General features: G+C 43.9%; 2 protein-coding genes across 5 annotated transcripts in view; one reads left to right on the forward strand and one right to left on the reverse strand.

Moving 5' to 3' along the window:
- The first annotated feature begins 247 nt into the window (after positions 1–247).
- slc16a3 (solute carrier family 16 member 3) lies at positions 248–25,598 on the forward strand. 4 transcript variants are annotated; one of them, XM_033044577.1, is made up of 6 exons: positions 248–430; positions 11,196–11,289; positions 17,676–17,913; positions 20,485–20,628; positions 22,594–23,373; positions 24,593–25,598. In XM_033044577.1, exons 3-6 carry the CDS (start codon positions 17,691–17,693, stop codon positions 24,871–24,873), a joined length of 1,428 nt encoding a protein of 475 aa, XP_032900468.1. In that variant the 5' UTR covers positions 248–430; positions 11,196–11,289; positions 17,676–17,690; the 3' UTR covers positions 24,874–25,598. The 4 variants fall into 4 exon arrangements, with proteins under 4 accessions (XP_032900468.1, XP_032900471.1, XP_032900470.1 ...); XM_033044579.1 differs by lacking the exon at positions 248–430 and adding an exon at positions 1,876–1,894; XM_033044578.1 differs by lacking the exon at positions 248–430 and adding an exon at positions 2,180–2,244.
- The window catches only part of LOC116988104, a 30,965-nt gene continuing 22,847 nt past the window's right edge, over positions 19,056–27,173 (reverse strand). Inside the window, exon 9 of the mRNA XM_033044581.1 lies at positions 19,056–19,093. The gene's annotated coding sequence lies outside the window, so the exon portion shown is untranslated. The remainder of the gene's footprint in view (positions 19,094–27,173) is intronic.

Genomic DNA, 27,173 nt, shown 5'->3' on the forward strand with positions numbered 1-27,173 from the left:
CAAACTCCACACAGAGTGCCCGCGGTCTGGATCGAACCGTGGTCTCCGGCAATCCGAGGTAGCAACTCTGCGGTTTTCGCACTGTGCCGCCCTCGTTTTAAACACCTTGTTTATTTCTGAAGAAGGGTGTCGACCCTTCGCTCCATAGATGCAGCCTCACCCGCTGAGTTTCTCCAGCATTTGTGTCTACCTTAAAAACACGTTTATTTATTTATTTACTTTTTGTTTTGTTCGTTTATCAGCAAATCCCAATTTCAATGCAAGGACTTGGATATCCACAAAGAGCGGAGGAGCAGTCGGCATCCGGTCTTTAGGACCAGGCGGAGCCGGCTGGGAGGACCAAGGGTGACGCACATGCAGCGGTGAGATTAAAAGCGCAGCATCTCCAAAGCCTCGGGGTTCAACACGAGTGACCAGGGATTCCAGCAAGGTAAGGATCACAGCACAAGAGCTGGCCCGGCCAGGCCAAATGAACACCTATTTTATAATTCAGAGCAGCATAGGGGATATACATTTAAGGAGATGTACTGAATATACAAATTTAAAGAGATATCACTTTTGCAACTCTATCGTGAATATATTGGTGGGGATGTTGAATATTCTCAGTTTAATCGTATAATCTGAGTTTGCTTGGGACACTTATTGGCAGAGAATTAGATTACATGCCTGTTTCAGGCACGAATTTAAGGCTGGCTGTGGGTTCAGGAAACAAAGATACCTAAACTAAATGTCTGTTGCTGCTTGTATTCAGAGTACGTATGTGTGCCTTTTTCAAATTTGAAAATGTGTGTTTATTTGGGAGGGAGGACGGTGACAAAACGTAGAGCGTACATGCGAGCGGCAAATGACGATGGAGGCGAGGGTTGAGTGCGGTGAGAGCGATCTGCCCGTGTCCGAGGGGTTAGAGATGGGGAGAAATACAAGCGGCGTGGAAAGGGACATTCCCTGCAGCGCTCATTTATTTCATTGAATTTCGTCATCTCCACCATAACCCCCTTTGCCTTCATGGATTTCCCCGCTTTCAACCTTGCTCGACTAACTGACTCACCTACTCTCTCTGCGTGCACCTATCGTTCTTTCCTCATGCGCTGAATTATCTATTAGCAGAACACCCGGCCGCCCTTCAACGCAAATCAAGTGTTGCAGTTGAAATACATCAATTGCTTAACCTTCATTTAAATAACGTCTGCTCCATTTTGCGCCAGAAAATGCACTGCCTTGCCATTACTTCTGGGCATCCGGTGTCCAACTGATACTAACTAAATTAGATGCTAGAATATGTAGCCCCCTAATATTTTATCCGGTCAAACAATGTATTCTTGCCCCTAGGATGTAGCGTCCCGGGGCGGGGATTTCTATTTGGTAAAATTCCAGGAATGGTAATTTGCGTTAAAGAAACTTAGTAGTCAACTTCTGCTTGTTTTTAGGACAGATTAAGATCGGGCTGTGTGTGTGTGTTTGCGCGCCGGAGATAAATGGCCACGTTTATTTAATGAGTTAAAATATTCCAGGTTGTTGACTTGAGGGATGTTCAGTGTGCGGTTGTAGGGGGGCCAGAGCCTTCTGCCCACTCCCTATGGACATCCGGTGACCATCCCCATTGTGTGGCCGGCTGCACCCAGGCGTGGACTTGAATCACGTCTCTCACGTCCTCCTGCGGTGGAGCGATGTTGTGTTTCACCTACTTCCCCTCCCACTGTGTCTTTCTCCCCCCACCTCACCAGATACCTGATCACCGGGGTCCAACACTGCATTCCAAAAGCGCCCAGGACTCAACAATTAACACCCACCGAAATAATTTCGCCCTACACGTTGTTGGTTTCAGTCATACCTGGGGGGGAAAAGTGGGGGCCAGGGGAGTGTTTCAGTGGCTAAAGAATGGGACGGCGATAGGGTAAGGAGAGGAGTGGAATACAGTGCCTTTTCTAAAGCGACTTGCTTTTATATACACACACACACACAGTCAAATGTTTCCGCTCTCTCCCACCCCCTTTCAAGATGAATTTACTACGTTTTCTATTTAAAATTATACTAGTACAACCTGTTGATCAAACGTAAAGAAAACGGGGACTTACACCAATCGGGCGACATTCGCATCACGAGGTCTAATTAGTTGGAAGGATTGACTGAGACGGGGCTTGTGGTTTCCCTGTAAAAACAGTGTCTACTGTGCGGCTGTGGCTTGGTTTGATTGTATTGCAGTCGTGGAGTACGTGCATACAGCCTAAGTCAGTTGTGGATTAGGTAATTTACACTCTTGACCTTTTTTCCCTGTCCCTCTGTCCAAATCACTCCGTGCCGTTAGCCGACACTCTGAGCCAAGGGGATTTAATTATTTTGCTCCCATTTTTTTTTGCTCCATTTGGCAACAATACAAACCTGGTTGGATGTTGGGCTTGAAGTGGCACCGACCAGTTTACAGTTTAATACGAAGTATTTCTGTCGTAGTTTATCAGAGATTTAAAATCTTAGTGCAATTGGTGTATTTTAAAAAAATGTTTGAGGTGATTAACATAAGTAATAAACTGGCACCGTTGTATTTAATCAGACCCCCCTCCCCCTCCCCCAAGCCCTTATTTAATCAGACCATTTTATTTGTCTGGTTGTTAAAGTCTATTTTTTACATGAAACATTTAATGTGACTTGGTGTTGAAACTGGATGATTTCTGCTGGAAGATTGTCCTTAAATGGTCAGGTTTGTCATGAATGCATCAAGCTTGTTATTTCAGTCAGACACCATGGCTCTGTGGGGAGGGTGCAAAAGAGAGATTGATTTTCAAACTAGTGTCTGAGTTTGGGAAATCTGATTTGCATACGAGGTAAACTGGTTGAATTTATGTTGCTTTTTCAATTGGTTTGGTAACACCATCTTAGCAGTGGTAAAACTAGCACATGAAGATACTTCCAGTGTTACTAAAGAGAAAGAGCAAGAAGCTTGCAAATGCTAGCCTGTGTCAGAATTCTCTTCGAGCTTGGTGCTGACAGAAACATGGTTATCTTGGAAATGCTTATTCCTGTCATGGAAAAACAAGGAGCGCAAACAGGATTTCAGAAGAGAAGATGGTGGGAATAATCTGGTTGTGCTTGATTTGGCTGGAGGGGGGGAAATAGAGAAAGCATTTCAAGTCTACTACCCTCACTTGCAACATTTATGATGAGGATGTCAAAGACTGAAAAGCATAGCTTTATAGTAAGAGGGGCAAAGCTTAAGGGAAATGTGTGGGGACGTTTTATTACAGAGGGTTTACTAGCACTAGCCCTTGCATTTTCTTCAGCCGAATATTGTGCCCCTGTTTGGTCCAGGTCATCCCACACACACCATGTGGACACCCAATTGAACTCAACAATGAGGATCATTACAGGAACAATCCGCTCAACACCACTCCCCTAGCTCCCTGTCCTATCCAACATAGCCCCTCCACACATCCGGCGAGTAGTCCTCACTCAAAGGATGCTCCAAAAGACCAAAAACCCCCCTCACCTGCCAATTCACATGGACATCTTCAACCCACCCACTGCTCGACTTCCATCCAGACGACCAATTTGGAAGAACCCACCACCAGCTGATTTCACCATCCAATCAGCTTGGAAAAAGGGAGTCCAAGGACGTCCCAAATAAACATCTGGTGTCAGACCCCACCCTACCGGTCCCTGGCACCAATCTCCCATGGAAGCAGTGGACGACGCTGAATAGATTCAGGACTGGACATGGCCCCTGCTTGGCCAGCCTTCACAAATGGGGCAGCAGTCCAACCCCACGGTGTGCTTGTGGAGAGCAGCAAACAATGCAACACATCATTGAAGCATGCCCTCAACAAAGACTCAAAGGAGGACTTGTCACCCTTCATACAGCAGATCAAGAGGCAACTGCTTGGCTAAAGGACGTTGCATTCGCTAAATAAAATTACAGAGGGTAATGGGCGCCTGGAACACATTGCCAGAGGTGGAGGCAGATACAATAGATGCTTTTGAGGCCTTTAGTTCGGCACATGGATATGCAGGGAATAGAGAGATATGGATCACGTGCAGGCAGAGGAGATTAGTTTAACTTGCCTTTATGTTTGGCACAAACAGGAGGAGAGGGGTTGCATTATTGGTTAAGGAGGATATCACGGCTGTGTTCAGAGGTGACATTACGGACGGTTTGTCCAGTGAGGCTATATGGGTGGAGCTGAAGAACAAGAAAGGGATGATCACCTTGTTAGGGGTGTACTACAGACCCCCAAATAGTCAATGGGAATTAGAAGAGCAAATGTGCTGGGAGATTGCAGAGAGCTGCAGGTCAAATAAGGTTAGTAGGGGATTTCAACATTCCCAATATAGACTGGAAAAATCAAAGCATGAAGGGTTTAGATGGGGTGCAATTCCTCAAAAGTGTTCAAGAGAGTTTTCTTAAACAGTATGTGGAGGACCCCACACGTTTAAAGTACAACGCTGGATCTAGTATTCAGAAATTGGGAAAGGCAAGTTAATGAAGTGTGTGTGAAGTGTGTTTTGGGACCAGTGACCACAGTTCGATTAGGTTTAAGATGGATATGGATCGGGACGGAGAGGGTCCATGTGTTAAGGCCACTGGCTTTTGGTCGGCAGGGGCGCTGTGAGTCGGCTGCCCTGCCAGCAGCATGTTTGTCATTTCTACTATTTTTTTTTTAGTGTGTCCAAATGTGTGTTTTAATGTCCCTTGGTGTGTATTGTAAGGGGGAACCGCTTTTGGTCGCCTCCTCCACGAGAGGCGACTTTTTCCATGTCTCCTCCCTCGCGGCCTAACACCATGGATTGGTGCGGCCTTTCCCGGAGTCGGGACCGGATTTTCAGCAGCGGAGCAGTGTGGATTTCTCATCGCGGAGCAGGCGAGCCCTTGCCGGGGTCGCCAGAAAGGAGTGCTCCGATCGCTGGCCCCTGGCTTATAACATCCTGAAGCCGTGGTCTGCAGAGCTTCTAGCTGCGGGAGCGGAATCTAGAGCCTGGGACCCCTCGCTAGGGATCGTTGGAGAAGAGCTCCGACCGCCGGCCCGTGGCCGATAACATCCTGAAGGCGCGGCGTGAACTTAACATCTGGAGCCTGGGTTCCCTTGCTGGGGACAGCCAGAGAAGAGCTCCGGCCTGCAGCCTACAACATCCTGAAGCTGTGATCTCCGGTAGGGAAGCACCGATTCGGGACTTACCATCCCGACGAGAGGGCCTGTACATCCGGCTGCCCGCAGCGGCGAGGCTTATGGCTCTGACCACGGGAGAACAATGGAGGAGGACTGACTGTAGTTTGTGCCTTCGACTACAGTGAAGAATGCTGTGGTGGATGTTTGTGTTAAATTTTATTGTCTATTGTGTGTTCTTTTTTGATTGTACCACTGCTGGCAAATTCATTTCACTCCACTTTGTTGTGTATGTGATGAATAAAACTGATTAATTGATTGACTTTGAGGGTATGAGAGAAGGTCTCACTCAAGTTGACTGGAGCAGGTTATTTGAGGGAAAAGGAACATCGGCCAAGTGGGATGTTTTTAAAAGTACAGAAGAGAGGTCGGGATGTGTACGTCCCTGTTAGAGTGAAGGGCAAAGCAGGCAAACGTAAGGAGGCTTGGCTGATGAGGGAAATTGAGACGTTAGTCAAAAACTAGAAGGATGCATGGAACAGGCATAGATAGCTGGGATGAAATGTATCCCTGGAGGAGTTTTGGGAACCAAGGAGCAAACTGAAAAAACAGATCAGATGGGCAAAAAGGGGCCAGGAGATAGCATAAAAGACAATCCCAAAAGATTTTATAAATAGTAACAGTAGGCCCCCTTCGGTCATGACTGACCATGGGTGATGCATCCTGGTCGGATGCAAGCCTGGGCGAGGCTAGGCATATGAAGGATGGGCTGTTGCCCATGCAGCACGTCACCCCTCTCCACGTCACTGATTGATCCAAAGGAACAGCAGGGCCGTTACAGTTTGACACCAGCGCCGTCGCAGGTGCTGCCAGAGCGAGATTGTAGACAACGGCGAACTGCCTTGGGGGCTCCGACTCCGGATTTTCTTGAGGTTTACTCCAGGAGCCTTTTCCATGACTGGATATGGCCACAAGGCAGTGGAGGTTTTAAATCCGAGTTTTCCCTCTCCTAGATGGACCCGCCTTCCCAGGCCTACGAGCCCCATCTGCCCGAGACTCATGGGGGCGGGAGCGTCTACCTTCCCGTGCAGGTCTATAGCACCTGCCCACTGCAAATACATTAAGGGGAAAAGGGTAACTAGAGAGAGGGAGTGGGACTTCTCAGGAATAAAAGCGGTCACCTCTGTGTGGAGCCACAGGAGATGGGCAAGGTCCTCAACGAGTATTTATCGAGGAGAAAGACAGTAGGACGGAGGATATTGGAGCAATCACTGGAAGTGTCATGAGAGCAGTCAGGGTTACCATTGAGGAAATACTGAAGGCACTGTCGTTTTTTAAGGTTGACAAACCTCCGGGGCCTGACCAGATACATCCGAGGACGTTGCGGGAAACTAGAGAGGAAATTGCGTGAGCCCTGGTTGAAATTTATGAGTCGTCCTTAAATACAGGAGAGGTGCCAGAGGATTGTTGGGTGGCAAATGTGCCTCTTTTCAAGAAGGGCTGCGGGGAAAATGCTGGGAACTATAGGCCGATGAGCTTAAGATCTGTAGTTGGTAAGTTACTGGAGAGTATTCTGAGGGATAGGATATAAACAGGCATTTGGATAGGCAAGGGCTGATTAGGGACAGTCAGCATGGTTTTGTGTGTGTGGGAGGTCGTGTCTCACAAATCTTTTTTAAATTTTTTTTTTTGGAAGATGTGATCGAAAAGGTTGATGAGGGCAGAGCTGTAGATGTTGTGTACATGGACTTTAGTAAGGTGTTCGACAAGGTGCTGCATGGTAGGCTGTTCTGGAAGGTTAGATCTCATGGGATCCAAGGAGAGATAGCTGAATGGATTGCAAATTGGCTCCATGGAAGGAAGCAGAGGGTAATGGTGGAAGGTTGCTGCGCCAACTGGATGCCGGTGACCAGTGAGCCACAGGGTTCGGTGCTGGGCCCATTGCTGTTTGTCATCTACATCAATGATTTGGATGAGAATATACAGGGCACGATTATGCTGATGATACAAAAGTGAGTGGTTTTGCAGACAGTGAAGATGGTTGTGAACGATTGCAGCAGGATTGGGATCGATTGACCAGGTGGGCGAAAGAATGGTTGATGGAATTTAATGCAGAGAAGTGTGCATTTTGGGATGTCGAACAAGGACAGGACCTAGACAGTAAATGGGTAGTGTTGTAGAGCAGATGGATCTAGGTGTACAAGTGCATGGTTCCATGAAGGTAGAGTCGCAGGTAGATAAGGTGGTCAAAAAGGCTTATGGCACTTAGGCCTTCAGTCAGAGTATTGAGTATAGAAGTTGGGAGGTCATGTTGCAGTTGTATAAGATGTTGGTGAGGCCGCATTAGAATATTGTGTTCAGTTCTGGGCACCATGTTATAGGAAAGATATTGTCAAGCTTGAAAGGGTTCAGAAAAGATGTTGCCAGGACTAGAGGGTGTAAGCTATAGAGAGAGGTTGAGTAGACTGGGTCTCTATTCCATAGAGTGTAGGAGGTTGAGGGGAGAAGGATGAGGGGAGATCTTATAGAGGTATATAAAATCAGGAGAGGAATAGATCGGGTAGATGTCCAGAGTCTTTCACCCAGAGTAGGGGAATCGAGGACATAGGTTCAAGGTGAAGGGGAAAAGATTTAATAGGAATCGGAGGGGTAACATTTTCACACAGAGGGTGGTGAGTGTATGGAACAAGCTGCCAGAGGAGGTAATTGAGGCTGGGGCTATCCCATTGTTTAAGAAACAGTTGGACAGGTACATGGATAAGACAGGTTTGGAGGGTTATGGACCAAGTGCAGGCAAGTGGGACATTGTTGCCTGGTGTGGGCGAGTTGGGCTGAAGGGCCTGTTCCCACGCTGTATGACTATGACATTGTGGGCTGAAGGACCTGTGCTGTTCTGTGTTCTACACTGAATGCAATTGGCAATTTGGGTGAGATTTGTTCAACATTGCTGTTTTGAGTGAATTTGGTATAGGTTGACAATATTGATTGAATGAGCCCTGTTTCTAATGCTTTGTTTTTCAGAAATTCAAAAGATTTTGCAGTTAAATGTTTCAGCATATTGTGTACGGTTGTTAATGCGTGAATTGCTGCTAAAAGGGGTAACTGAGCACAAAAGCATTCTGGTCACACTAAGGCTTTGTTTACCCTAGTAAATAGATTACTTTCTAGCTGGGGCCCCATTTTAATGATGGTGGCACATCTCACTATGGATACGTATTGTTAGTTTAATCAAAGTTAAAGTGCAGTCACATCAATGTTGAAAGCTTAAGTGCCAATTCCTAATTGGGTGCTTCTCTGAAGAAACTATGTCAGGCAGAGCAAGAATTGGATATTACTGGCCCACCGACCTTAGTTTTGTGAAAATTAAATAAAGGATAGATGTTAAAAGTTACTCGGTGTTGGGTGGCTTCTGTGGAAAGAGTGATAATGTTTCCGATCTGAATGGGGATGGATGGAAAGATCAAAGGGAATGTCTCAATAGGAGTGAGAGAGGCAACAACATAAGCAATGAAATGGTAAAATACAAAGTGCTGGAGTAACTCAGCGGGTTAGGCAGCACTGTAGAAGACTGTTTTGTGTTCAGACTAGGGTCCGGACCTGAAACATCAGCTATCCGTGTTGTCCAGAGATGCAGCCACGAGTTACTCCAGCATTTTTTTTTTTGTAAACCACATCAGCAGTTCCTTGTGTCAATGAAATTAAGGCAGTTAGATAGTGAGCACACTTAAGGAAAATGGTTTGCGACACATGTGAGGTGTAAAGGGACCTGACCTGTGATAGCTGGCGTGAGCAATCTGAAAGTGGGGGAGCTGGAGGGTGATGCTATTTGGCCAGAGACTTTAAAATCGACTTCGAAACATTGCAAGGGCTTGGCATATCTTGTGCTTGTGTCGGGCAGTATAAGCTGATGCTTTGGGGATTTTATGGTTTGCAGTCCTAGGTCACAGGGCAGTAAAATCAGGACAAAGGGTGAAGTCAAAAGGCAGCTGGTAGAAGATAAATTGAAGGAAGGCTATGGGAATAAAAGGTCCCTGTGCTTCATCCTTTTTCCCCCTCCCCCTCCCCAATAAAATAACATCGCTGGTGAGGATCAATTAGTGAAACACAATTCAAAATCTCATCCTCTTATTGCAGCGCACAGCTCACGGGTATTGAAAACGGGCGAAATGTTTGTCTGAGATGAAATTTGAGGCATAAAGAAATTTCTTATTGTATAAGAAATACACAAGTGCTAATTTATCAGATCATTTTCCAGTCCGAATGCATCAAGTATGTGATTAAAGTTGCATCATATATATGTGTCATTTACTGAAATTGTTTTGCACCGTGATTTGTAGTTGCCCATAAAATCTGTAATAAATGTCAGTGCCAAATAAATTTGCAGGCCTCGCTCCACAGCTCATGGCTAACTTTGATGACCCCTGGCAACCAGCAGTGGGATTGTGATGCATAATTAACCAAGCCCACCATTTGCAGATGCTATGCATTTCATCAATGTGCTGTTACCGACAATGTAGCATCTATGTCAGCCGCAGTAGTAGAGTGTTACACTTGTGTTAAAGCTGCCCTATGCTGAACCCACCCCACCTCGTTAAAGGAGAGGTACACTGTGGTTGGAACAGCAGTAGGGCGAGAAATCAAATTGATCTAACAAGCAGTTAGGAATGTGATGATGTTGGGAATAAGTGGGGTGGGGGGTTGTCAAGGATTTCAGATCTTGCAAGAGGGGATGTGGAGGAAGAGATGGAAAGTACAAGAGGGATTTCTGTATCTTCAAGCACTTGGGCGCATGCTCTGAAGGTGGTGTGAATAGTGAGTCCATTTAAACTGTTCCTTCCTTTGTGACCTCCACAAGATTGATTGCTAAAATTCCTGCTACGTCATGATCTATTTTTATGCGGAGCTGAGTGCCCAACCATTTCAATACACATCCTTTACTTTCCAACGCTGAGCCTGGGGGGGCTGTCCCGAGGGATGCGCTCCTTTGGCAGCTTACACCGTACTTGGGTTCAGAGCAAAGATACTAGAGCATTTGGTTCAGAGTGCTCAGTCACCCTCCACAATTATTTACAACACAGAACTTGATAATTTCGCCGGTTTTTAACAGGTAACATAGTACGTGTTCTTACCTGTTTAAAAACCGCCAAAATGGTCAATCTTTGCGCTGTAAATAATTGTGGAAATCGGGGTAACGGTAATAGGATAATGAGAGACATTTATCCTAATTCAGAATTCCAAAAGTGAGGAGAAATGATGGTAGAGAGAAGCGACAGGTAAAGGGACAACGACAGCTAAAGTGGTTGATGAACATTGGCCGTGCAGGTATCAAGATTGAAAATATTGGGAATTTTGGCGCTTGCTCACTGCATTTCATCAACGGTAAGGCATTATTTGTATTTTTTCTTGATTCCTTCGGTATCTAAATATGTAAAAACCCACCTGAGAACCATGGGTGATTTTTAAAATTTTACAGCCAGATTTATCACTTCTGAAACTTTTTAGATACCAAAGGAATCAAGAAAAAACACATAATGCCTTGCTGTTGATGAAATGCAGTGAGCAAAAGCGATATTTCCCATTTTCAATCTCGATATCTGCACGGCCAATGTTCGCTAACCACTTTAGCTGTTGTTGTCCCTTCGGCCCTCGCTTCTCTCTACCATAATTTCTCCTCACTTTTGGAATTCTGAAGTGGGATAAATGTCTCTCACAGTTACCCTGATTTCCACAATTATTTACAGCGCAAAAATTGACCATTTTGGTGTTTTTTAACAGATAAGAAAGTACTTGTTTCGTGTATTAACAGTGTATGAGGTAGGCTGCCATGTCCTCCACATGGATTGAGCTGCTCTGCGTCACGCCCTTTGACCCGATGACCTTGCCTGCAACCCCCCTATAGCTGTTTTTAAAATAGATTTTAAAATTTGGACTACGGTGTCAACTAACATATTGCATATGGGACTCGCTTCGATGAGGCAACTTGGTTGGCATGGGCGAATTGGGCCAAAGGATGAGTTCCATGCTGTATGACAATTTACTAAATGTTGTACCACTCAAGCATGGATACATTTAAATACTTTTTTTCTTGTATTCCTTCTTCAGATCTCCTGTACAAATAATCAGCACACATTCTCGGAGGTAATTGATTGCCTGACTGCGAGCTTCTACCTGCGTGGCACACCGCATCCTCTTGGAGGTACATAGATGTTGCTTGGAATTGTTCTAGCCTAGATTTTTTTTTTTTTCCATTTGGGGAACATCTAGCTCTCATTCTGTATTTCCCCCAGATAAACCGGGGATAAATCAGACAACTGGGTGATCACCATGTGAGAAATTCCTATTGCTTTTGATGCCATGCTCACTTAAATCTCTCAGCCCAACCTTCTATTCTTTTCAACGTGTGTCTGCCCAGCTTCCCCATGGATCTGTACTACTATTTCTCTCACTTTCTGTGGAAGCAAGTTTGAAAAGTGGTGTGAATGCAAATAAAGAAGTTTCCTCTGAATTTCCAATGGGATTTCTTGATGACGTAGATTTTAATAATGTCCTGGAGTTATGTTCTTCCCTGCAAATGGCATCTATTTATCCAAAATCCACATTAAAAATCTCTATTAGATTATCCAACTGTGTTTTATTGGAGGAGAAATGTGACCCAGTTTTATTTACTTGCTTGATCTATATATACCCTCGCGTTGTGGTATAGTTCCAAATGTTCTCTTTGCCATTTTCCATATTCTCTTCATGGAATGCAGACCAAGATAATCATAGTCATTGAGTTGTACCTGCACGGAAACTTGTCCATGCTAACTAAATTGGCATGCTGAGCTAGTTCCACTTCATAGAGTCGTACAGCATGGAACAGGCCCATCTAATCCCTTAACTTTGTGTCAGTCCCAGTCAATATTAAGGAATAATATCAAGTTTAACCTGAACTTAACCATTGAATCCTTTCGGGTCACTTCTGGTAGATCAGTTTGATTAAAATTTAAAAGGATTTAGCCTTTTGCTCATGCTTGTATTATTTTGAACATATTCAGTTTTGACTGTTTGAATGCAGAATGGGTTATTCAGCAGTTGAAACAGAACGAAAAAGGGTCTCAGCCCAAAACGTCACCCATTCCTTCTCTCCAGATATGTTGCCTGACCCTCTTGAGTTACTCCAGCATTTTACGTCTACCGTTGAAACTGAACGCTTGATTACAAACATCACTAGCTATAGGTTTACAACAAAGACCTTTATTTAATCTTATTATTAACCTGTGATTGCTTTGTACTAAGTTAAATGTTCATGTTTTCGAAACCAAAAAATTCTGCTAACTCTAAAAATGCTTGACAGCACCTAACTATATGGATAAAATATTTACATAAATTATTCTAATGACCCCCGAGTTTAACTAGTCGCTTGATAAAATGTTTAGCGTGGACTCACTAAATTAGCGTAACTTTTTTTATCTCCAGTCTTTATCCACCCATTTGTCGAACCAACCCCCCCCCCCCGCCAGTATTTACCTATCACTTGCCAGGCTTTGTCCTGCCCCAACCACCTTTCCAACTTTCACCCCCCCCCACCCACCCCACAATTAGTCTGAAGAAGTGTCCCGCCCAAAACGTCACCTATCTGTGTCCAGCAGAAATACTGCCGGACCCACTGAGTTACTGCAGCATCTTTTTGTAAACCAGAGTTACTGTTGAAATTGTCAAGTTGCACTCGTGTTTAGAATGGTAGCCAGGTTGAACGCAGTGAAGAATTTGAAGCCATTTTGTCAGGGTGGTTAATGTTAAATGTGCAGCTGGTTTGTGCAGCTATTCTGACAATGAAAAATGTATTTCAAGTGTCCACATGTCCTGCCAAACTTTGACAGTCGGAATGCCATTGGAAAGGTTCAATATTTCATACGTCCGTTCCTGTTTCATCTCGAGCTTGGAATCTATTGTAAAGTGGCTGTAATTTGATCAGCCTTGAGAGTGCCCGGAGAAAGGCCTCTTTTTTAAAGGCAGTGATCTTGTAGTAACTGGTGTAGTAAAACGTCCAGGATCACCAGTTAATTCATTTTTAAATTAAGAAATACAGGAAAGCTTTAACATTAACAAGTTAAATATAACATTTGCAGAATAAAGGTTGATAAGACAAAACTATTTGAACTCTGCAGTGAAACCTGAAGGTTAATGAAGGTCACTTGGTGAATGACAGGGTTAACTTTCAGAACTTCACTCAAACATGCTCACCCTTCTGATGAAGCAGTGAGCTCTGACAATAACCAAGCGTTCAAAGTTCAACTGCTGAATAACTCATTCTGCAGACTCTATCTGAGATACTTTGTTGGATAAGCTTGCAGGATTCACGCTAGTAACACTGTACTGTTTAAGGTATTTGCACTATCCTGTCACATTTCTAGATTAGTTACTTCTATAGGTGCAAATAAATTGTTACAGCATCTCAAATCTCATTAAATTATCTGGATTGGGGAGTATGGCTGCAGGGACTAGCTAAATCCTCAGGCCCTATTTTCTCCAGGTTTCTCAGTTTCCCATGTCATTGAATCCTTGTGCTCTCAAATATGTTTGAACGGAGCTAGTTGTTCCCACACTAGGAGAACAGGAATGTAACTGGAGGTGTTTCAGAAATGCAAAGCAGAAAGGTGCAGATGCTGGAAATGTGACCAGGATGTGGAAAATGCTGGAGATACTTAGCCTATCCGATACTTGGTCAGGAACATGGGTAGGAAGAGTTTGGATGGATATAGGTCAGGTGCAGGCAAGTGGGACTAGCTCTGTTAGACTACGTGGTTTGTGCTTATAACTCTATGATTCTGTCACTGTTCAGAAAGGTTGGGTTCTGCTTTGATGGTCAAAGCAGTTTTGTCAGGGAAGTGATAACCTATCCTAATTTTAACCAGTTAGCTTTTTTCCAAATCAATGTACTTTACTCCTGAAGAAGGGTTTCGGCCTGAAACGTCGCCTATTTCCTTCGCTCCATAGATGCTGCTGCACCTGCTGAGTTTCCCCAGCAATTTTGTGTACCTTCGATATTCCAGCATCTGCAGTTCCCTTTTGAATACTTTACTCCTTTGTTGTTTAGCACGTCCCACTTGCGCTAGGTTTCGATCCTGAGCAAATCTCCTTAGAGCACTCTGTAATAATTGATAATAACTCCACTCTTCAGCATAAGGATATTTTTATTTGATGTATGAATTATTGAGTGCTAGTTTTATTAAATCTATATAGATCTATATATAGATCTTGACATGAAGGCGTAGTGAATGGTGGCTTGAGTGCGGCTTTTCAGATGGTTGATATTCAGATATTCCTTCAATTTGGGTAGAGCAGCTGCCTTACAGAGCCAGAGATCCGGGTCGATCCTGACTACAGGAGCTTGTCTGTACAGTGTTTGTACATTCTCACTGTGACCACGTGGGATTCCTTCCACATTCAATAGACAATAGGTGCAGGAGTAGACCATTCGGCCCTTCGAGCCACCACCGCCATTCAATGTGATCATGGCTGATCATTCCCAGTCAGTACCCAAAGTTCCAAAGGTGTGCAGGTTTGTTGGTTAATTGTCTTCTGTAAACTGACCGTAGTGCGTAGGATAGAACTATTATAATGGGTGATTGTTGGTCAGTGCAGACTTGGTGGATCGAAGGGCCTATTTCCATGCTATAATCTATAAACTGATCTAATTGCAGATAACCAAACTTGCTTGTTAATGCTATTCTGAAAGTTGGCTACTGGGCATCTGTGACAATCGAGTGCCTGCACTTTATAACAAGTTATCACTAACTATGAATAGGGTCTGGATGCATCCCAATATAGATCTGACCCCTTGCTGTTGTGGATGGCAATTCCATCTCTGGCACTCCAGAGCAGGTTAACCGAATCACTCAACAGAGCATATTGCAGTGCCAAGATAATTGGATTGTTGCACAAAGTAGTACAACTCTATTTTTCCTTTGGGACACGAAACTTGTAACCGTAGGGCACAGGAACAGGCCCTTCAGCCCACAATGTCTGCGCCAAACTATAAGTGGTTATCTTCATTGAACCCCTTTCAAGCCAAGGTGAGATGTAGTCTGCTCCACCATTATATGGACTCCAAGATGTGCTGGCCTGAGAGATGAATGATGTGTAGCAGCATGCCATTCCAATGCTTATAAAGTTCCTAACCAAATATCATGCCTCTTGCATCATTTAAAATCTCCTGTGATCAGCATGGCGAGTTGGACCAAAGGGCCTGTTTCTATTCTGTACAACTCCGGGGTTTACATGTTCTCCCAACAGAAAAATCAAGATATGAACATTCATTATTTTCCTCTTTTTAGAGGTTAGACAATGAGATGAACAAATTCTACTCTTATGCTTGGCTACAAAATCCAAATTCTTAACTGTTTTGTTTTCTAATCCAAAAAATCTCTAATCAATTTTGTTCAGCAGTATTTTACTCTAATAAATTACTGATCTATTTTAACCATGCTTATAATTGTTGTTTTTGCAATAAAATGGTCACTCATTGCAGTCTTGTTTCCACGATCTGTCATCTCCAATTATCATAGCTTGCCCACAATGATTGACAACTTGTGCAACTCTGTGCAAAAATAATTATCTATTGTCGTCAGAAGTACTCTGCAAAATTGGACGTGGACTTTATACACATTTGTTCGATGTATTTTTTTCCTGAAAGCGAACTGATGAGTTATGGTCTCTCAGTAGATAATTCAAACTATTTGTAAATTAGAATGTCAGTCATACAGCACACAAACAGGCCCTTCGGCCCATCTCATCCCTGCCAACCGTCTAGGTTAGTCCCATTTACCTGTGCCCAGCCCAATGTCCCCAAACCTTTCCTATCCATGTACCTGTCCTCTTAATGAATTTTAAATTGTGGGGTAGGTTGATTTCCATGGCCAAACTTGGAAAGGAGTTCACAATTGTTAAAGCTGAACTTAATTTGTACAGGAGAGCAGCCCCAGTCACTGTCTTTCAGCTGACCCAGACACCGACATAAAAGATCACGTGAAAAAGCCGTGTTCCGCTTTGTATTCTCAGCATGAAGCCCGCGGCCACAGGGTGAAGCATCTTCATCTCTTCTCCGGCTCTAGATGAGTTCTTGCAACACATAGCAAATGCAGTACTTTTGAATAATGATTAGTTAGTCCACTGGCAATAGGGGATATGGACGGACATAGTCCTAAAGCAGGGAATTGGAAATAGACACAAAATGCTGGCGTAACTCAGCGGGACAGGCAGCACCTCGCGAGAGAAGGAATGGGTGACTTTCCGGGTCAAGACCTTTCTTCAATTGGAAGGACTGTGCATACAGTTAGTAGAGCATTGAAAACATTAGCAAAAAAACCCCTCCAGGTTAAATGAATCACAACTTTGAGGGAGGGAGTGTACTTGGACATGGATACGCAATGCAATTCTAATGTAGTTTAAAGTGAGCATTTGCTGCCATTACATTTTCATTATAAATATTTGTGTGCGCATTTTTTGTACATTGCAACACCGACATGATAATTGCACCCTGGGGTCAGAAAGTGATCACGGTCTTCATGGACAATTTCTAGTAAATATTTTTATTAAGGCAAGGATACACAGATCCAAAATGTTTGTATATTTCTGGGGGAAAAAAACTGGAGGAACTCAGCGGGTCAGGCAGCATTGACTGAGGGAATGGAAGGACTGGTGGTGTTTTGGGTCATGAACCTTAACTGTGTATAATTAGTATATATATTATATTTTATTTTGAACATGTCAAACAAAAGTTAAAAACAAGCAAAATAACAGTAATATGAAATGAACAATAAACCTATGCACAAATTGAATAACTCGTCATAAACATCACAAATTAAATCTTGCGTTGGAAAAGGAGCCGGAGGAGGAAGTACACTTGTATATGCCTCCCCCTTCTCCGCTACTCATCAGTTAAGTCACAAACTTGATCTCATCTGCATAAATATATACACACATACACAAATGTATACATACATATATCCATACACAAGCCACATGCATACATACATATATGCACGCACACAAACATATACGTTTTTAAACAATTATCCAAATTCTATGTACAACGTGAATATCACACTGTCAATAAACTAAAACGGAACCGTCGTCACAGCCCTTTTATACCTCTGGAAAATTTTTTTTTGCACTTTATAAACTGACTAATGTTTGTGCTTTGCTCGAGTTCCACATCCAAATCATTTAATTGATTGAATATGGCGAATGTTTGGGGTGATCTTCCACCTCAACTGGTGGGAGAGTAGCAAACTCCTAGCGAAGTGACGTTTCTCCAGGTGGTGTCCTGAACATTTCTGTTCTGAGCAGGAGAGTGCATGTAATTTCTATGTGGCTTCGAGCACTAATTTAAATGTTAAAGTATGTTTGAACGAAAACTCATTCAGTACCTGAGTTCTTGCCCGAGCTCATTAATAACAGGAATATTTCTCAAATATCTATCACTGCTTATCTTAATCCTTTCTATTTTGGCATAGTTCACTTTGAACCCATTGGGCAATAATTGCCGTGTGATTTAACGAATTGTCAATGTTTTCAGCAACTTCTTTTACTCTGCAGGTTTTGTCCTGAACCATGGGTGTGGTAGTAGCAGATGGTAAAGGTCCAGGAGTGGAAGCCCCCGATGGTGGCTGGGGCTGGGCTGTTCTCGTTGGCTGCTTCGTCATCACTGGTTTCTCTTACGCTTTTCCGAAAGCCGTCAGCGTTTACTTCAAGGAACTAATCAAGGAGTTCCATATTGGGTACAGTGATACAGCATGGATATCATCCATTGTGCTCGCCATGTTGTACGGAACAGGTCGGTCTTTACTGGGCAGTAACTGGATGTGATTCACTTTTATTCACAATCTAAATCTTAATTCGAAGCAATTTTTTTACTTTAGTGTTTAATAATGCATGTAACATGCAACCAAGAATTGTAACAGTTATATGGGCAGCACAGAGATGCAGTGATAGAGTTGCAGTGTCACAGGGCCATAGACTTGGGATTGATTCTGATTACGGGCGCTGTCTGTACGGAGTTTGTACGTTCTCCCTGTGACCGCGTGGGTTTTTTCTGGCTGCTGTGGCCTCCGCCCACGTTCCAAAGACGTGCAGGTTTATAGGTTAATAATTGGCTTCTGTAAATTGTTCCTCGTGTGTACATTAGAAGTAGTGTAAGGGTGAAAAGGGCTAGAGGTGACAAGGAGACGCGTCCCAAGTAAAAAGAGGAGTGGAATGTGAATCTGGAGGGAGGGATATTGGTGGAAGGGGATAGGGTGGTGGGGAGGAGAAAGAATGGGGATGAGGTAAATTGGGACTCTGTTATGGGAGTTGAATGTATGGTTGAGGAGAAGGGAGCAGGGTGAATGAGGTGGGGGGGTAGGAGATAGTGGGAGAAATGTGTGAGTACGGTAGTGGGAGGGGCAGGGGAAAGAGAAGGGAGGTATTATATTACTTCATTAGAGAACCCTGGACGGTGTTCCCTTTTGTAGGCTATGTCGCTGTGGCAGAGAGTGCATGGATGTGGGTGTATGCAACAATTTGTGCGCAGCTAGTATGGGAAGTGGGAAATATTAAAAATGTAATAATTTTCTATATTTGCATGCAACTGCTTAGATTAATTTGAGGATTTAAATGTCTTGCTCAATTCACGAGGCTTGCAGCTTGGGTTAAGTAGTGAACTTTGTCTGCAGCTGGTCTTAGAAACATAGAAAATAGGTGCAGGAGTAGGCCATTCGGCCCTTCGAGCCTGCACCGCCATTCAATATGATCATGGCTGATCCTCCACTCCGCATCCTGTACCTGCCTTCTCTCCATACCCCCTGATCCCTTTAGCCACAAGGGCCACATCTAACTCCCACTTAAATATAGCCAATGAACTGGCCTCAACTACCTTTTGTGGCAGAGAATTCCAGAGATTCACCACTCTTTGTGTGAAAAATGTTTTCCTCATCTCGGTCCTAAAAGATTTCCCCCTTATCCTTAAACTGTGACCCCTTGTTCTGGACTTCCCCAACATCGGGAACAATCTTCCTGCATCTAGCCTGTCCAACCCCTTAAGAATTTTGTACATTTCTATAAGATCCCCCCTCAATCTTCTAAATTCCAGCGAGTACAAACTGAGTCTATCAAGTCTTCATATGAAAGTCCTGACATCCCAGGAATCAGTCTGGTGAACCTTCTCTGTACTCCCTCTATGGCAAGAACGTCTTTCCTCAGATTAGGTCTTCCTGGCGCAGTGAGTGATCACTTGACTCTGGTGCAGTGAGTGATAGCGTTTCCCTTCCCCTGCTTTAACACTCACATGCACGTTGTGGCCAAGTCATGCAGGTAGTCGCCGGTGCTGACTGGGATAAATTCCATTGTTGCCTAAAAAAAATCGCCGAGTGGCACAGGCCCTTAACAGTTTGTTCTTTTCATTGTTATTGTCTTTTTTTAATTGAGAAAACTAACAAAGAGGAAAGGCCTTTTTCTTTTGAGAAACAGGTAGCACAGTGGTGCAGCTGGTAGAGCTGCTGGTAGAGCTGCTGCCTCACAGCGGCTGAGACCCGGATTCAATCCTAACCACATGTGCTGTCTGTCTGGAGTTTACACGTTCACCCTGTGATTACGTAGGTCTCCTCTGGGTGCTCCGGTTTCCTCCCACATCCCAAATATGTGCAGAATTGTAATTTAATAGGCCTCTGTAAGATTTGCCCTGGTGTGCAGGGAGTGGATGAGAAATCGTGTTTCCTTGATACAGCCGTGATACTGTGTGAATGTAAAAGTCCACCTCGAATACATTTCTTTTAATTATAATGTGAATGGGAACCAAAGACAAATTTGTTTTTCATAATGGTGCATAAGTCAATTTCCAAGAATTGACGTGGGAAAGGGAAATTATCTTTGAGGGGTATTTTTTTCACCGAGAGTGGTGGGTATATGGAATGAGCTGCCAGTGGAGGTAGATGGAGTGGCTACAATAACAACATTTGGAAGACACAAAGTGCTGGAGTAACTCAGCGGTTCTGGCAGCATCTCTGGAGAACATGGATAGGTGATGTTTCGGGTTGGGACCCTTCATCAAACTGCTGTTGTCTATCAATGTTCTCCAGAGATACTGTCTGACCGGCTGAGTTACTTCAGCACTTTGACATTTTATGTAAACCAGCATCTGTAGTTCCTATTACAACATTTAAAAGACGTTTGAACAGATATACGAATGGGGAACGTTAGAGGGATGTGAGTCAAATACGGGCAAATGGGACTGGTTTCTTGGTCGGAGTGGAAGAGATGTAACTGATTAGATTAACTCTGATTTGAGTCTTCTACGCTAGGCAAACTTGTGCTGAATTAAATACTTGCAGATATGCAACTTACCTGACTGACCTTTCTCCCCTTCTACCAGGACCGATATCCAGTGTACTTGTCAATCGCTTTGGTTGTCGTCCTGTGATGATGGTAGGAGGTTTCTTTGCATCAGCGGGTATGATCCTGGGGTCGATGTGCACCAGCATCATCCAGATCTACCTTACAGTTGGCGTTATGACTGGTAAGGAGTTGTTAAAGCTAAAATGTAATTTTTTTTAAATAAAGTCGGCTATATACATGGATGTTAGAAATCCGATCTGGGCCACTTGGGAAAGGTTGAGGAACATCTGTAGGGAATGGTTCGTAAGTTCATTGCTGACCTGAAATGGTGATCGTAGATCTGACCACTACTGTGGTAGATTATAGACACAAAATGCTGCAGTAACTTTGTGGGTCAGCCAGACTAAAGAAGGGTTCAGACACGAGACCTTGCCTACTCCTTTTCTCCAGAGATTCTGCCCTGACCCACTGAGTTACTCCAGCATTTAGTCTATCGTTTATTGTCACATGTACAGAGTTATCGTGACTTTTGTTGCATGCGGGAAGACTATACACAATTGCAATCAAGCTGTCCACTGTATACAGATAAAGGGAATAACATTTAGTGCAAATTAAGTCGGGCAAATTGTCACCTTTTCATTTGGAAGGTAAAATCTTGTTATTGTCCACTTGCCACCGTGTCACTGGGACCAAGAATCACACACATCTACAACACTACTTCATCTATGATAATGTCAAATTAACCTTCCTTGGGTAGCTTACAACCCAACAGTATGAACAATGAATTCTCCAATTTTATGTAACATCCCAATCAGCCCCCCCCTTCCCCACCTTCCCTGTTTCCCACCTAGACAACATTAATTTCTCCTAATATCCCCATCCACCCACTCTGGCTTCACATTTCAGTCCCCCTTTCCTTGCCTCGCACCTTTTTATCTTTTCATCACTGGCCTTTTTCCAATCCATCTGCCAATCATACTCTTCCTTGCTGGTATCTGGCTATCACTTGCTAGTCTTTGTCCCACCCCACCTACCTCTTCCAGCTTTCTCCCCACTACTCATCAGTCCGAGGAAGTATCTAGACCTGGAACATCACCAATTCACGTCCTCCAGAAATGCTGCCTGACCTGAGTTACTCCAGTATTATACACAAAAATGTTGGAGAAACTCAGCGGGTGCAGCAGCATCTAATGAGCGAAGGAAATAGGCAACGTTTCAGGCCAAAATCCTTCTTCACTTTTGACAGAGGAAGAAGGGTTTCGGCCCGAAACGTTGCCTATTTCCTTCGCTCCATAGATGCTGCTGCACCCGCTGAGTTTCTCCAGCATTTTTGTGTACCTTCGATTTTCCAGCATCTGCAGTTCCTTCTTGAATATTCCAGTATTATGTTTTTTTTGTAAACCAACATCTGCAGTTCCTTGTCTGCAGAGATATCTTGATCGGTGCAGTGAGTTTGCCATTGGCTCCAAACTCCAGTGCCCTTGCGCATTTCAATTCTCGTGTGGAAGGTTGTAAAAATAGCCTGCACTGGGCCCAGTTGTCTAGTTAGAGTTGACGATGCCGTTAGTGTTTGTACAGGCGGCAGAGCAACTGTATCCAGCCAATCAACCAAATTCCAATTTCTTATTGATCATCTTTTCACTAAAGATCAATATAGAATGAAAATGAGGATTTGAACTCGCAGGAAAGATTTAGGGGGAGATATACTATGATATTTAATATATCTGCATCCATGTATGCTTGCTTAAAATGAAACTGATTTCATTTCATTGTGAATAATCTCTCCTGATTACCCTAAAATAAGTAATCAAAGGTGGTACAGTGATGCAATGGGTAGTGCTGCTGCCCCAAAGTGCCAGAGACTCGGGTTTGATCCTGACCTCTGGTGCTGTCTGTGTGGAGTTTGCCCATTCTCCCTGTGACTGTGGGTTTCCTCCGGGTGCTCTAGTTTCCTTCCCACATTGTAAAGACGTGCGGGTTTGTAGATTAATTGGCTGTAAATTGTTCCTAGTGCGTAGGGAGTGGATGAGGAAGTGGGATAACACAGAACTAGTGTGAACAGGTGATCGATGGTCGGCGTTGACTCAGTGGGCTGAAGCTTCCATGCTCGAAACTAAAACTAAACTAAACTTGTTTTTTCTCCCAGGTCTGGGTCTGGCCTTGAACTTTCAACCATCTCTCATCATGATAAACCGCTACTTTGACAAGCGACGGCCGTTAGCTAATGGCCTGACTGCAGCTGGGAGCCCGGTGTTTCTGTGTACCCTCTCACCGTTGGGCCAAGTACTGATCAAGACGTACGGGTGGCGAGGTGGCTTCCTCATCTTTGGGGGTCTGCTGCTCAACTGCTGTGCCTGTGCAGCTCTGATGAGACCACTGCGGCCAAGCGGCAAAGAGAAAGCCAAGCTGAAAGAGGAGAAGGAGACACCAGTGAAGAAGCACAAACTGCAGCTGCTGGATTGCTCTGTTTTCAAGAACCGAGGTTTTCTCATTTACACCATCGCGGCAACCGTCATGGTCTTTGGACTCTTTGTTCCTCCTGTCTTCGTCGTAAACTATGCAAAAGACTTGGGAATACCAGACACAGACGCTGCTTTCTTGTTATCCATCTTGGGATTCGTGGACATTTTCGCCCGCCCTCTCTGTGGTATTCTCGCGGGTACAAAATTCATGCGCCCCCGATGTGTATATTTCTTTGGCTTTGCAATGATCTTCAACGGGATCACTGATTTGGGCGGCTCCTTTGCTCACGATTATGCCGGACTGACAGTGTTCTGTATTTTCTTTGGAATGTCCTATGGAATGGTGGGGGCCCTGCAGTTCGAGGTGTTGATGACCATTGTTGGAACCCAGAAGTTCCCCAGTGCGATTGGACTGGTGTTGTTGATGGAAGCAATGGCCGTGTTGGTAGGCCCACCAGGTGCTGGTAAGTACATGTGCGAGCGTGTTCACTACAACATTAACAAGAAACAAAGGTGGGTGGGGGTGGGGGGGAAATTGAACAAAATGTTTCAATGCCACAAATGGGGGGCAGGGGGGAGAAAGGAAGGAAGAATCATAAATGTGATTCCAGTGAGTCTATTCACCAGAGCCATCAGGAGTGGAGATACCAGAAGCAAAAGCAAAGACTGGGAAGGCTAGATGCGGTGGAGTTGCAGACAATGAGGAAGGCAGTCAGAAGAAAAAGAGGGATATAGACCAGCTGCAGAATAGGTGGAGAAATGGCAGATGGGGTTTAACCTGGGGAAGTGCAAGGTGTTGCAAACTGGGAGGTTGAATGTAAGGAGGGAGTATACAGTTAATGGCAAAACCGTTGCAGGCATTGATTGCAGAGGGATCTTGGAGTCCAAGTTCATCGGTCACTATGGTGGCAACACAAGTAAGGGTGGTAAAGGTGGGATATGGAATGCTTGCTTTCATTGCTAGGAGCATTGAGTAAGAGTCAGGAAGTCATGATGCAACTCTATAGGAATTTGGTTGGGCTGCAATTGGAATATTGTGTGCAGTCCTGTTGGCCTCATTACAGATAAGGTGTGGAAGCTTTGGAGGGGATGCAGAGGAGGTCTATCAGAATGCTGCCTGGATTAGAGGCTTTCAACTACAGGGAGAGGTTGGATAAACTTGAGGTTGTTTTCTCTGGAACATTGGATCTGGAACATTGGAGGTTGAGTGGAGATTTGTTAGAAGTATTTAAAATTATGAGTGGCATAGGTAGGATAGACAGTCAGAACCTTTTCCCCCAGCATCAGAGGGCATAACAATCGGGTGCGAGGGAAAGTTGAATGGAATAGGCAGGGCAAGTTTTTACACCCAGGAGGTGGCGAGGCCTGGGACACTGCCAGTGGTGGAGGTGGAGGCAGATACGATAGCGCTGTTTAAGAGGCACATGGATATGCAGAGAACGGAGAGATATGGATTATGTGCAGGCAGAAGAACTCCATTCAGCTAGGCATCATGTTTGACACAAACATTGGGCTAAAGACCTGTTTTTGTGCTGTAGTGTTATACGTTGCTGAGAATGATCTCGACAATCTGCTTTAACCATGTGGGGAAAACTGTTTTTGCTTGAGCTGTTTGCTTGCATGAATGCTGGGTTTTGTGTGACGAAGGTATTGATTTTTCTTTTGCACTTGTACCTGTTACAGGGAAACTGTTGGATTATACCAATGTTTACAGGTATGTTTTTTACTTGGCTGGCTCCGAGGTGGTCCTCTCGTCCCTGATACTGGTTATCGGAAACTTTTTCTGCATAAGTGGGAAAGCTAAACCACCTGAGACTGAGCCGAAGGAAGCTGTGCAAGAGGCGAGGCCAGGGGAGCTGGACCAAGAGCAGGGAACTGTGGAATCCGTGGAAGTGGAACAGTTCCTGAAAAGCGACACGGAAGAAAATGGGGAAATCGTGCCGACACCTGAAACCAGCGTATGAATCTCCGAAGAGGAAGAAGAGAATGTTTACAAAAGTCAATAAGAATTGGAGTCTGTACATTTATTTAGAAATGTGAGGTATCTTCTTGTATTGGTGAGAGTAGTTTATTTAATGGTGCAGAATATTTTTGTGACTTTTGTTTTAATTTGCTGCCTTGCATTTGTCATTCAGTGTGTCTTTACAGAAAACGTTATTTGAATGTGGTCCAATGTGGGGATTGGAGTATCAAATCTACCCTGCGGTTCCACAAAGCTATAGAAATGGGAAAAGTGGTCAGATGTACAACTTACTCTCTGCTAACAATGTTGGTGACAACGGGACCCTGGTTAAGAAATTGTCCACAATTGAAAATGTCTGCAGTTTACTTGGCAGGAGGATTCCAGTTGTGAATCCTCATGGGTCAATTATTTTTAAAGGAAGCAGAAGTGAACCAGATACAAATAAGCTCCATCTGAAGTTCTAACCTAGTGTTTTATTTATCAATTAAGGAGGCAACTAAACTGCAAGTATGTACCGATCTTACAAGGCAATTAAAATAAAACTAGAACATTTTTTTTAAATCTCCGTTATTAGTATTGGCTTGTTGCCATTGAAAAATGATCTTGCTATAATTTGTGCAGGTTAACATTCACACCACTGGAATATGAGACTGATATAATGACTATTATTAACATAGTGGATTTTTTCACTGTATTAAAACAATATTTCTGTTTCTTTCCAAATAAGGAATGTCTGGCTAGATAATTGCTTTGTGAAACCTATAAGATTTCTTTTGATAGTGGCATTCAACATTGGGTGATTAGAAGGGGAAGCGCAAAGCGGGGTTTAACTTGGGGACTGTATTGCTGTCATCAAAGGCATTCTAGTTTAAATGTATGAAAAGTAAGGTGATCCTTTGAAGCACTCGTACTATGGCATAGCCACATCTACAGGGAAGGTGACGACCTTTAGTTGTGGATGAGTGTGGGGTGTGTATGAAGATGTCTTCAGTTGGGGCATCCAGTATAACACATCAGTAAATTATCTAAGGTACACAAAAATGCTGGAGAAACTCGGCGGGTGCAGCAGCATCTATGGAGCGAAGGAAATAGGCGACGTTTCGGGCCGAAACCCTTCAGACTCCAGCCGAAACCCTTCTTCGGACTGATCTAACCCACTACAGTGTCAAAGAATGGGATTGCCCTCAAACATTTCAAATTCCTATATCACGTGGTAAATTAATTTGAGCTAATTCCAGCAATTTATAGACAGAGAAACCAGACTATCGCTGGTGGTTGTAAAGCCTTTGCGTTTCTTAATAAATTTATGAGCATTTGGTGAAATTAGCCTTCCAGCGAGGAAGTCCCAAACCATCATCCCTAGTTCTTGAAGAAATGACCCCATTGTGAGCGCATCCTGAAGGATGCAATAAAACACGAAGTGCTGGATCAGCGTAGAGGGAATGGACACATGTTGTTTCAAGGGTTGGGACCATCGGTCAGTCTATTCCGGCCACAAATATTGCCCGATCGACTGAGTTCCAGTATTTTATGTTTTGCTCAAAATTCCAGTGTCTGCAGTTTCTTGTCGCCTGAGCAACAAACTCTATGGTGCTGTATCTGACCCCCTTGTCCATTCCAACCAGGGTATTCTGGGACACCTTATTTAAAACGGCTAGAAGTGAAAACAAGCAATGCTATTAATGTTCTGAGATTGACTGTTTCTAAAATGCTCTGAAGATAGTTGTATCAAAGAGACTCTTTACGTATACCTTTCTTCATGGGTGCTTTAAAACAATTGACATATTCTCAGACTGGTGGAAGTGGTGGTCTTGCATGATTCCAATTCCTGAACAGCTGTTTAGAAACCTTTAACAATATATATATTTCTAAAATTAAATGCTCCAAATCTGCCAAATATGATTTAACACCTTTATTAAACTTGTTCCTGTTTTGTGTTTTTATTTCAGTAAAAATTGACCATAAGGTTCTTCTGTTTGGACGTCTGGTGTGAGCAAGAACGTGCGTCTTTGCCATTCTTGCTTGTAACACTCACTCTCGGCTGTCTACCCATTTACTCTTCTGTTGCAGCTCTTGCAAGATAGCCCTGTGTCTGGGCTGCCACACTGACCGGTACAAGCCAAGACTCTTGCACTTGACCTAAGCACAGGCAGAGGAGGGATGATTAAAACTTGACCTCCTGCTTTAAGGCCGTGTTATGGACTGGTCGACTTTTGTAGATCATGGAGAATTTCTGAGGCTTGATGTGAGTCCCATCGTTGGCTGACAACATCTGCCAATTGAAGACCATTGTATGGATGA

This window comes from Amblyraja radiata, chromosome 26 (assembly GCF_010909765.2).
Source record: "Amblyraja radiata isolate CabotCenter1 chromosome 26, sAmbRad1.1.pri, whole genome shotgun sequence".
Lineage (NCBI taxonomy): Eukaryota > Metazoa > Chordata > Chondrichthyes > Rajiformes > Rajidae > Amblyraja > Amblyraja radiata.

Bases quoted from the DNA above. Each gene is read 5' to 3' on its own strand.
- slc16a3 (XM_033044577.1), top strand. From the start codon at position 17,691: ATGGGTGTGGTAGTAGCAGATGGTAAAGGTCCAGGAGTGGAAGCCCCC. The intron at 20,629-22,593 runs GTAAGGAGTTGT...TTTTTCTCCCAG, and splicing joins TACAGTTGGCGTTATGACTG to GTCTGGGTCTGGCCTTGAAC. The intron at 23,374-24,592 runs GTAAGTACATGT...TACCTGTTACAG, and splicing joins GGTAGGCCCACCAGGTGCTG to GGAAACTGTTGGATTATACC.